This window comes from Arachis hypogaea, chromosome 2 (assembly GCF_003086295.3).
Source record: "Arachis hypogaea cultivar Tifrunner chromosome 2, arahy.Tifrunner.gnm2.J5K5, whole genome shotgun sequence".
Lineage (NCBI taxonomy): Eukaryota > Viridiplantae > Streptophyta > Magnoliopsida > Fabales > Fabaceae > Arachis > Arachis hypogaea.
Genome location: NC_092037.1, coordinates 994,371 through 1,006,677, shown reverse-complemented (window position 1 = coordinate 1,006,677; position 12,307 = coordinate 994,371). Strand labels below are relative to the sequence as shown.

Genomic DNA, 12,307 nt, shown 5'->3' with positions numbered 1-12,307 from the left:
AAAAAAAGAAATTTGTCAACCAAAAAATCTCTACTTCCAACTTAGGTCTATTGTTCATTATAAGTTTTGTTTTAGAAAAAAGTTTAGTATCTCCACCTCTAAGATTGGGTCTACTAAAAGGTAGCTTGAAAAAATTAAACAGATTTTCTAAACTTACATATATGTATAAACAATTAATAGTTTTTTTTTTATAAATGTTAGTAGATATAGACAATTTAATTTTAAATATTTAATATATTATAAGAATTTAAAATTTGTTTATCTAATTTACATAGTAAATTACATTTAAACCTTTCTTATGGGGGATTGATATTGTCTTTCCCCTTATGTCATACAAATTTTTTACTGTGCAGGTTATATAAAAAAGGTTTAATTACTTTATTGGTTTTTATAGTTTCGCGAAATTTTCAATTAGGTCCCTATATTTTTTTTTAATTGGGTCCCTGCACCAAATTTTTTTTTTCAATTAGGTCCCTCTTAATAGTAATTGACTTAATTGTATAGAGACTCAACTAAAAAAAATGATGCAGAGACTCAAATAAAAGAAAAAAAAATATAGGAACTCAATTGAAAAAAAAAATTGGTGCAGGAACCCAATTAAAAAGAAAAAAAAAATATAGAAACCTAATTGAAAATTTTGTCAAACTATAGAGACCAATAGAGTAATTAAACCTATAAAAAATAACACTAAGAGACCAACAGAGTAATTAAACCTATAAAAAATAATACTAAGGTGACAAATAAATTTAACATACGATTCAATGTCCATTTTTTTTCCTTCAAGTTGTATTAAGTAAACCTATCTCAGCATTTTCCATCTCAATCTCTTAAATTTTATTAATAAAAATAATGAAAACAATACATCTCTTTCATTAACAACGGATTAAGCCCCAAAATACAGTCAAATTAATTATCTACTTGATAAGTATATGCACCATTGGGATAATTTTATACTGACATTTCATAATTTATTTTCACCAAGTAATCAAGTATTAGGAGTGGAAAATTAATCAATTTTAAATTAAATTATTCACGTGAAAGTAAAAAGAAACAAATCATGACATATTTAAATGATATTAAAATAATAATAGATTAATGAAGGGAAATTTAGCACATTCCAACATTTCCTAACCAAGATGAATATGTTCAGTTTTTAATAAGTAGGTGGGTTCCAACCATAAACGGAAAAAAATAAAAAATAAAAAACCTACTCCAATAAAGATGCTAAAAATATCTTTTCACAAAGATACTTGTGTTAAAAATATGACTTATTTATTTAGATATACTTTAAATAACGATATCACTTTTATAACATACCAAAATCACATTAAGATAATTATAGAATCTTCGTTGAGGTATCCAACAAAGAAAATAACAGGAAAGAAAGTAAGGGTGGATTGTTCGTAAAATATTTGTAACTTTGGGAAAACTTAAAAACATTAAATAAGCTAAGCAACAAATCAATTATTTTTATCACAACTGGAATTGATCATCAATACAATTTACCACGCTAAGCAACAAATTGTTATTTTTATCACAACTGGAATTTATCATCCTTTACCTGTAAGATAAAGCTAAAAAAATGGTGGTGGTGGTGGTGGGGAAAAGGGGGGTGGAGAATCAACATGTAATTGAGTATGGGACGTAATCAAGTCAACACCAAACCCATAAAGAAAGAAAGCAAGAAAGAAAGAAAGGTGGAGGTCAAAGAAAGCAGAAATACTATGCTGAAAGAATCTGGCAATTTCAGAGTTAACCAATGATGCCAAATTGTGCCAATTTTGGCTCCTGTAAAAATTTTGTACAAGAAAAAGATAAAGCTTGGAATGATACTTAAAGACAAAGATGGTAAGGCTGCACACGTTTCAGCTTCCTTCTTTGTTGCTGCATAAAACAAATTAATACCAAAATCAATTATTGGATGACAACCAAACTATAAAAAAAACATCTTATTGGATTATCTACACTACAGAACTGGTATCCATAAAGGCTTTATTGGAAACTTCTAAACTATAGGACTAAATTGAAAATTGAGTTAAACTATGGGAAACTCTAACACAACTAAGGGTGTGTTTGGTAAACATTTGAAGGGAAAAAGTACATTAGCTTCTTGAAAGCTTCAATTTTTGGTTTGGCTAATTTTTTGCGTTTAAGTGATTTTGTTTACAAAACCACGTTTACAAGAAGCAATAATTTCTAGCTTCTCCGTTGCACTAACGTGCTTTTAGCCACTATATTCAATATTTATTTTTCTTTTACCAACTTTATCCTTTATACATGTTATTGTATTATTTATAGAATTCCTATTATTTCTCTCTTATATAAACTCTTTTTTTATTATTTATATTTTTTATTAATTTTTAATTTGATATTATATATTTTTATAGTTGTGATTTTTGTGTATTATATTTATTATTATCTTTTTATAATAGAATTTATTGATCCCATTAGGTAAAATAAATTAAATAAAAAAATTAACCATAAATAATAATAATAATAATAATAGTTAAAAATTATAACGTACTAAAAAAGAGTATTAAGAGTATTAAAAATATACTATATAAAAAACATATAAGAAAAAAGTATAAAAAAGAAAATTAAACATGTATAAAAAATAACATTATAATTTAATGTCATGTCCTTTTAAGTAATTATCTATTTAAAAGTGATTTTAACTAATATTATCCAAACAATATTTATTTTATCAAAATCAATTTTGGTATAAAGTTGCCAAACATAAATCATGTCGACACAAACTTACTTTTAGCCAAAATCAATTCTATAAAATCACTTTTATTCAAACTCCGGTTTGACAAACCTTAATCCAAACACACACTAAACCTTTTTATTAAAGTAATTGCAGAAATGTGGACCTTTAACTTAGATTCCTCAGCTAATGAAACGGAAAACAAGGTTGGATAAGGATTCATTAATACCTTTTGTCAATTGTGCCCCCATGAAGGATCCAATGAAAAATGCTTATCATTTCTTGTGCCGGAAGGAAGAGCTCTACTCGGGGGAGCATGCACAGTAATTGGAAGAACCCATTCAGTTTTATCCCTTCCCTCAATCAGAAGTGGATGCTCATATCTGTGGTTCAGAAACAATACAAGTTTAACCGATACAATGTTAGATTCAACAAATATTATTTTAGTATCTGCAATTAGGATATAATAGAATCAATAAGGATATTATTAGTTCATCGCCCGTACTTAGGCAAATTTATTCCATGCAGGCTATATAAACCAGCCCCTAGCTGCATTTTGAAACAAATTGTCTCTACAACAATACATGAAGGATAAACAGAAATGAAAATGACTAGTAGGTTTTCTTAAGAATGTAGATCAAGATGAGAATCTATATCTGTAACAAGTTGGCTGCCAAAAGTATTCATAGAAGTTATGTTGGTCATATCCTTGAGTAATGGAGAATGTAAAAGGCACTCCTCGTGCCCAGAACTGGACATTTAAGATGTGTTCACGAATTTGGTTTAGGAGAGGTTCTAAAGGAAAGAGAAGGGCATTGGAGGGTTTGACATTGTTGATGAATTTTATTTTTCGAGAGGCAAGGGTTTCAGGAGTTTTTTATTAACCTTCCAAAACCCTTAGTTCATTTTTTTGGGGGGGAGGGGAGGAAAGGAGAGGACAGCCCGGTGTACAAGCATCTTGCATTAACGCAGGGTCCGGAGATGGTTCATAATATTTTACTTTTATATTTTCATTCCTAGAAAATTATTGTTACAGAACATATTGATTCCAATTAATTATTTTCAAAAAAACAATAAAAATATAAAAGTATATGCTAAGCCTTCATAGATGGGAAACACGTACCTTCTCCAATCCACGTTCTTTGGAGTTGTGAAGAACTCAAAACGAAGAACCCATTGCACAGATACATGTGAAGTGGAGAAGGACATTGGACCATCCATTGGAATAGAAAACAAGAAGCTTGTCTGCACCAAATCTGCAACAACCTCATGATGGTCGCTCTGAATCTAAAAGCAAAGTTGAGAACATAATTGTCAGAATCAGATTCCAGTATCATTTTGAATATTAAATGCTCATAGATTCAGTTTTCCACTAGTTACATCAAGATCTCATTGCTTTTTCTTTCTGGATATTCCATGAAAAATCAGAACACAAGCCAAAAGTCAAGACGGAGGACATAATATAATGCAGACAGATACTGTTAATATGTAAGTAGAACAAAATAAAGAATTGCTTCATCTGCAATTTGCGATCAGAGTCCCTATAAAACTGCTAGATGATGAGGAATGCTTTACAGTTGTGAATATTGAGAAGTAAAAGTGCCAACAAGACCCAAAAAAGCACCACATCCGCATAGAATGTTAAGTTCATAAGCCTATAATCACAAGCACATGTAACTACATATTTGCAAAAGTTCACTTGGGAGAAAGCAATAGTAGCATCTCTTGAGGAGGTTTATACCAAGAGAGGCTAAAGGGAGACAACTAAATAAACAAGAGCGAGTTCAATCAAAGAAGGAAATTTTATTGTTTGATGACATTTAGCAGTAACACATACAAAAATTAACTTGGATTCAAAAAAGCTTGAGCAGTAAGGGTACATACCTTGGTTATTGTCGGGGAATTCCTCCTAGAAGGGTGAATAAATCGCCTACTTATAGTTTCTGAAGTTTCCAATGTTACCGAGATCTGCAAAATGATCATTATACTAATAAATTCCTTCCATTGCATCAATCGTGCTGAATAATTGGTTAGTTATTAGTTTAAATAAAGCTCACAACAGGCCAATCACCTCAAGGCATCTCCTAGCTCCTTCTTCATGAAAGAAAGTAAGAGTCCCACCTATCTGCAACAAGTTGTTTGTGATTAGAGATTTCAACAAGTGCACAGAATGAATCAAACTCTATTAAGGCTATCATTACCATATCACTGAAGTAATAAGTTGCATCAGAATTTTTTGGTGAAAATTTAAGCAAAACTTGATCATCCAGTTTGATGTTATAAGACCTTCCTCTAGTGAAGCCTTCTGCTGTGGAAAATGTATGAAACAGATTAGCTTAAGCAGAATCTATATTGAATGTTAATATCCAAAATGTATCCTTTGGATATCAAAATCAACTCAAAGTGAAGAAAATTTATCAATTTACATGCTAAAGACTCATTCGCTCCCGCTTCTGGTGAAGTGGATACTCCAGCATCATCTTCTGCAGAAAATGGTTTCCTGTACTTCTGTTGCTCACTTGGTGAGGCAATAGCAAGTGATTTCTGGTTTGATAAGACATCTGTTATACGAAAGATTATTTGGCAAAGCAGGTCCTTGGAGAAAGCAATAGCAAAAGATGACACCTATCTATGAGACACTAATAAACCAGCATAACTTGAAACTTGTAACTGATTGCTTTCTCAACAGAACAATAATCAGTTTCAAACAAACTGTCCTATCTGAGTACAGGTACAGGTAAATAACTCACCGGCGCCAGGATCAGATAACACCTCAGCAACAGAAAGTCGAGGAAGCGCTATATTTGAAGATAAACTTGTTCGATGACCTTCTAGAGCAAAAGATTCTCTGTTCAATGATCTTGCAGAAGAAGATCGTAATGATAATGAACTTCCAAACCCTCTGTAAAGATTTTCTTTAGTGGGGTTATAATTAAAAGAAGAAACAGAGGACACATCATCCCTTGAGCTGTCATAGTCCTCCTCAGCAGCATCGTAATAATCATTTGCTCTAACCTGGACAGAAATGATTCTATGTTATATCTATTGTGTGAAAAAAAAGGTAGCTATGGGTTAAGTGAACGTCAATACATTACAGAAGTGTATGCCAAGTGAGGGATTTGCATAAAACCAGAAACAAGAAGAATAAATAGTTCTCAGAGGAGGATTTGAAATATATAATACAGTTTAACAAGCACTGAATCCTTATAGGAAGAAGGATGACTATAGAAAAAGTTTACATTCAAACTTCCAGCATGAATGAAGGAATACAACAAAGGACAAGCGCCCATTAAATAAAAGGGAAAAAATAGAACAATATCAGGATACAACGGTTGCTATTGTAAGAAAACTTTTGCCATATTTGAGAAAGAGTATTTTCTTTAGCTTCACATGCAATCTGTAGTGGTCTCGCTCTGTTAGATATGTTCATTTTCTATTTTCAAAACTCATTATAAAAATTCTATTTTCAAACCTGCCTGTTTCAAGATTTTGTGAAGAAAACAATGGAAGTTGCAAAATTTTGTTTCAGTGTACCCTTTACAAAATGCTGGAAACAGGGAAAATTGGAAATAATGTTTTATTTTTCTAATTAATTTTGGAAACAAGAAATATAAACCAACCAAACTCTTATGTGCTGAGAGATTTGCATGCTGCCAGTCTGGTCAAGTAGCTAAATTTATTTTGCACATTCTATGTTGCTTCACTCTTTGAACAATATTTTATCCTCTCCCTCGGTACTATTTCTTTCTCATTAATGTTTTTCTTTCTATCAAAAGCAAAATAATACATTTAAGGAAAACAAACTTAGAGATGCAATAGCATTGTAACATAACAAAAATAGAAGCAAAAGCATCATAAATTTATGACCCAATTTTTTTCCCTAGCTAGTCACTACTCACATTCTTTGTATTCCACTTTCCCAAACAAAGAGCATTGTTTTTTCTTTCTTTATAACCAAAATCAGCTGAACCTTGGTGTAATAGCAACTGGATTCAATTCCTGAAAAGACACTGCTTGCGAAGATAAAAGTTGTGTACATCTAAACTCCCCACAGTAACAACTTGTACATTGGACCACTTTGTTTTCTAACCAAAATCCCATAGTCCATAGATAACCAGTTTAGAGCATAATTTATCAAGTCATTTCACATATTGCACACAAAATATTTGACAATTACAAAAACAAATAAACCAGATTATTTAAAGAAAGGGTGACAAATGAGTTTAGGCTACACCACAGATAAGTTTAAATTACCCAATTAAAAAATATCACCAATAGCATACCCAATCAGCATCTGCATCCACCTCTTTCCAAAATAAATCCGGTTGGATAATAGTTGGAGGAACAATATCTGAAAAAACAAGATATATCTATATATAAGTATTAGTATGCAGGTGTTTCCGCAACACACCAAAAGCAATGAAACGGAAAGTAAAACAAAACAAAAATCATAATCAGAATCTAGAGCAAGGAGCAGAAGCAATAAAAAACTGAAAGAACTATGAGAAAATACCACACTAACATTCAAAAATCAAAATCAAGTAATAAACTTGTCAAATGAATAACATTCTCATATGCTAACAGATAGCAGTAAAATGATCAATCACTATTGATTTTTAACTTCAATAATTTGAGAAAATAAAATGTTAATGGAAGTCAAAAACTATTAGCAGGTTTACAATGCATAGGAAATAGAAAAATAAGTTAGCTATTCAGGTAACCTTCATCAGATTGAAAGCCATTGACTTTCTGGTTTATCCATATTTGTAATGGAACACGTACTTCCTGTAAAAGTGAAAGTAAACAACTTAAAAAATATGTAAAAGCAACTATATCAAAATGTTACAATGTTATAAAATAAAAAATAGAGTAATATTTCATATCAGTCATAAGAAATTTTAGTTGGATACTTTAGCTCCAATGAATTTAATTAACCAAATCAGTCCCCCAACATTTTATTTTGTTAGGCAAATCATCCCCATGTCATATTCTGCTTAACATATGAAAGTTTAGACAAATTAGTTTCCATCGTTATTTAATAAACATATGAAAGTCCCTAAGAATTTTTTAAGATTCTCAAGTCAGTCCCTCCATATAGACGAACAATTTGATGTGGGAACCAACTAGCTATGAAATAAAAATTTGGAGACTGATTTGGTAATTAAAATTCCTTAGGAGCTGATTTGTAGTATTGCTCTAAAAGATAAAAAAATATTTTTGCAATTTAATATCTTCATGCATCCCCACTACATGATTTTTATGCATTGCAGATATCATAAGGAGAAAACTTCATAGTATTGTTGAGCAAAGAGTCTAACAACATTTTTTCAAATTCATAACCTGAGCCCAAAAGCCACCTGCCTATACATTAATCTGGCATATGGCTCATGATTACAAAACAAGATTGCACCTCAATGGTTTCGCATTGAAACTAACAAACTTGTAATGGTAGACCAACAATTAAAATTAAAATCTCCTTAGTGGTTTTCATATATAGGTTCTCTCCATGTCTATCAACCTCTAGCAATTGGGCTATTTTCCACCTATCTATAAATAAGGCTGATAATCATCCCCCAATAAGAATGACATACTACTCCCATGGAATTGCTTAAAATGAGTGCAAATCATCATGGCATGCTAGAGCCTTCCCTCTCCTGTTATTATTAGCTCTCTAATAAAGCTTGAATTATATAATAAAATAAAAATAAAACATGGGGGAAAGGCAAACATTTTCCTGACAATGCAAAAAACAAAAAAGATATGCCAACATCAGAACCATAACTCAGCATGAAAATAAAGTGATGCAAAAGCATTTCAGCATATGTCAGGAATTCATTCGAAAACCAACCAAATCATTAACATCATTTGTGGTCTCTGGACGAGACTGCCCGTTTTCAAGCACTAGCCACCCTCCCATTAATGCAGTTCTAACATAGTACAAATAACGAATATTTGAACCCTTGTACGACGGAGGAATAGTGTCAGGCAGCAGCATTCGTACAACATCTGCAATCAACAATGCCCCATACAATCAACCTTCACCAATTAAAATAAGACAACCATTAAATCATGACGTTTTCAAAGGTAGTCTCATAAGTAGGCAACATGCAACGGGATACATTCAAGAAAATTCCACAGTTCAAGCTTAAAGAAAACAGTTCCATGATTTTGTCCCCAATGTTTCTAAATAGTTTCAGTTTTACCTCCCCATCAAAGATTGATCAACTTTTTCATTTCGAGTTTTCCCATTTTCCATCCAGAAACATGAGAATTAAATTGAAGCAGTTCAGAAAAGTTAAGGGGTAAAAAATGTTATTATAAAAAATCTTATTCTCTATTTCCCCTTCCCTTCTTCCAACACTGCTACTACCATCTCCACCACCAAAGCTATTGATATATATTTTTAGCTCCCCCCCCCCCCCTCCCTTCTTTCTTGTTTTCCAACTTTCCTGGATCCATCCCTGATGGTATCTTCAAAAGTAATCAGGTAAGTGATCACTGTGCGGGTACTAGCTAAATCTAGAGAAAATCTTGAAAAAGAAAAAGGCCACTAGCTCTGCACAAATAGATGTGAGCCACCATATCTTATTCCAAATAAATGATGCATTGAAGAAAGGAAATGAAATTTTTGCACTAGTCAAATACACCATAGCGACGACCAATGATTCACATGAATAGTCAACAATTCAGGATCGTGTATTATCACTTGTCAAATTTCAACTCTTTTATATATCCTTTAATAACACTCTCCTACATGCTGACCTTGTGTTCTCCCACCCCTCTTTCTCATGGATGGTGCCCCAAGTGTTAAGAATCATCATAATCTATTATTTGAATTTATGGATAAAGGTTTGAGTTTCCTAATGTTGGAATTTGGAATGAAATGAAGTTTTCTAAACTTCCAATCCTAACTGCTATTACAAACAAATGGTCCACAAGCTTCCAAATTCAAGCACATTTTACGTTTGAAAGCCTTTAATAAGAATTGTGTTATAGATATATATATTTGCGTTGAGAAGCCTTTAATAAGAATTGTGTTATAGATATATAGATGCATTCATTTGCCTTCATAAAAAAGCTTAAGCATTTAAAAGAGATGGTTTATGACGTGCTTTTAGATAGGACCAAAGAGTTCATCTTTGTTGTGCCATTCTTCTAAGTTGTCTAACTACAGGAGCTAGGTACCAAAAATCATCAATAACAATTTTGGATTTATTCTGCTAGAATGAAGAAGGATTAAAGAAGCAAAGAAGAAAGTAAATTGAAGAGCATATATATACTTAAATCTAGAACGCCACGTACATGATTTGCTTCTTCCAAAATTAACAATCTGATTTGCCACTAAGACTGGTGTTGAGGCATCCAAAAACACATTTTCACCTGAAACAAAAAAGCAAAAAATCAATTAACAGTGTAAGTAGTAGAAAACATTCCCAGACCCAAAAAGAAAAAATAGCAAAAGCTATAATTGAGCAAGTAATACACATCTAATTCGGCAACACAAATGGCTCTAGCCAGATTACTTAAGAATCTATAGAACTTCTAAATTCTAACCCTCGAACAACAACTATGCCTTATCCTACTAAGGTGTAGCTTACTACATGAATCAAAAACACCAATAATAACAATAATCACTAATTTGCAGTTAAGACTGAAACAAGAAAAACTCTGAAATTCAAATGTTGCAAAGGAATGAACGAATGAAGGAAAGAACGAACCTCTCCTTTGCTTAGAACCAGGAAGAGGCTTCGGTGTAGCGAACCACTGAGTGTCCAATTTCTCAATCCCTTTGATCTCAAAACCGAGCCTTTCCATGAGAAAAGAGTATTCATTGGACGGGTTTGAGATCTGAATGGTCACAACGACTGGATCACCAGGCCTATATACTTGCCTATCCGTTTCGAGATTCAGTTTTGGACGCAGTTCTTCACCCTTCGATAATGATGAATAATTCTTGGTGTTGGTGTTGATTGAGTTAGAAGAAGCCCCGAAGAACGAGAATCTCCCTTTTAGCATTGTTGCACCTTTTACACTCAACTTTGGGACTAGGTGGGTTTGAGAAAGAGGATTTTAGATTGGAAAGAGGGAAATTGAATTGCTTTGGTTCTTTCTTTCTTCCTCTTATTCTCTGATCTGATCTGAGACACTGCAGCAATTTTTTTATAATAATAAATAATAACAAAACTCTGCTCCCAGCTTCAATTTTTTAGTGTAAGCTTATTTGGGCGATTTTATCCGTTGGGTAAAGTTATAGTAATAAAAATAAAAATAGTAGAAAAAATAAAAAATTAAAAGTTATAATTTATATTTTTTATTTAAAAAAATATTTTTTGTTTAAATATTTTTAATATTATAGTTAAACAAAAATATCTCATATAAAAATATATTTTTATATAAAATATCAAAATATAATTTTTTTATTTTTTTTTAATTTTTTCAATTTCATTAGACTAACAATTCACTCCTACACAAGATTAAAAAAAACAATTCACTCCTAATTACCTTTTTAAAAATCCATTATTCACTTATTTCACTTAATTATCCACATTTCCAACTCTTTTTACAGCAATCTTGACACACCTAAATTTTTTGGATTGTGTTTGTTTCTGAAAATAAGACAAGACACGAAAAATAAGACTTAAAAGACAGAAACATAAAATTTTGTATTCTTGTATGCTATCTGGTGATAAATTAAAATAAATTATAAAAATTTAATTTATTTTTTTATTCAAAATATTTAAGATGAAAAATATAATAATAAAAAATATAATTATAAAAAATTAACAAGAATAATGAAAGAAAAAATAAAAGATAAGTTGTGTCTTTTGTTAGTATTTCCGTATTTTTTCTGTCAGAATGGACACAAAATACACTAATTCAGTGTCTTTGGACACATTGTCTCTGTCTATGTCTCCTCTGTCAAACACGATTTTGTATCTCTGTATCCCCATCTCAATGTCCTATTTCTTTAAACAAACATAGCCTTGTAGTGTTATCACTCCCTGTCTCTCTAGCAAACCTCAGTGCCACCAGTTTTCCTTTCTGTTACTTCTGTCGGTGCCATGCCAACTTCCATACTTGACACGTGACATTGCTCTTCTGCCACTATTTTCCTTTTTTTTCTCTCCTCCACACTCTCACGCATGGTGTCGCAGCACCGTCGCCTTCCACCAGTGCCGGAGACCGGCTACCAGCGCCGCTGCAACAGAAGGATGGAACTGCACGCCAAAGGCATCGGTACATCAGCACCCAGTTGGCCCCACCACCACAACACTTAGTCGGCCCCATTGCCGTCCAGCTGTGCCGTCACCATCGTTATAAAGGTGACGTGCGAATTATTCTACCGTGCCACTTTGCTTTTTCACTCATTGATCTACAAAAGGTTAGCTGATAGTTAGGGTTTCATTTTTTTAGAGGAAGTATTAGGCTTCTGATAATAGTTAAAGCATCTTAAATTAGATGTTATTTTATTTGGTTGAATTAGGGGATTTATGAATGTTTGAAAATATGTGACTGTATTTGAATGTTCAGTTTATCTTGTATGTAGATGTTCATTTTATTTTGCAGGTAAAATTTTGATTAAACAGTTAATAAAAACCT

The 12,307-nt window shown here is 32.0% G+C and overlaps 1 protein-coding gene across 1 annotated transcript; it reads right to left on the bottom strand.

Moving 5' to 3' along the window:
• Positions 1 to 1,444: 1,444 nt before the first annotated feature.
• On the bottom strand, positions 1,445 to 10,907 carry LOC112730800 (uncharacterized). Its single transcript, XM_025780813.3, has 13 exons — positions 10,426 to 10,907; positions 10,010 to 10,087; positions 8,556 to 8,713; positions 7,429 to 7,492; positions 6,991 to 7,058; positions 5,458 to 5,722; positions 5,134 to 5,268; positions 4,909 to 5,015; positions 4,779 to 4,832; positions 4,592 to 4,675; positions 3,831 to 3,994; positions 2,937 to 3,090; positions 1,445 to 1,884 (listed from the first exon to the last, which is right to left on the bottom strand). The coding sequence occupies exons 1-12, from the start codon at positions 10,721 to 10,723 to the stop codon at positions 2,943 to 2,945; spliced, it is 1,623 nt and encodes a 540-aa protein (XP_025636598.1). The 5' UTR covers positions 10,724 to 10,907; the 3' UTR covers positions 1,445 to 1,884; positions 2,937 to 2,942.
• Between the last annotated feature and the right edge of the window lie 1,400 nt (positions 10,908 to 12,307).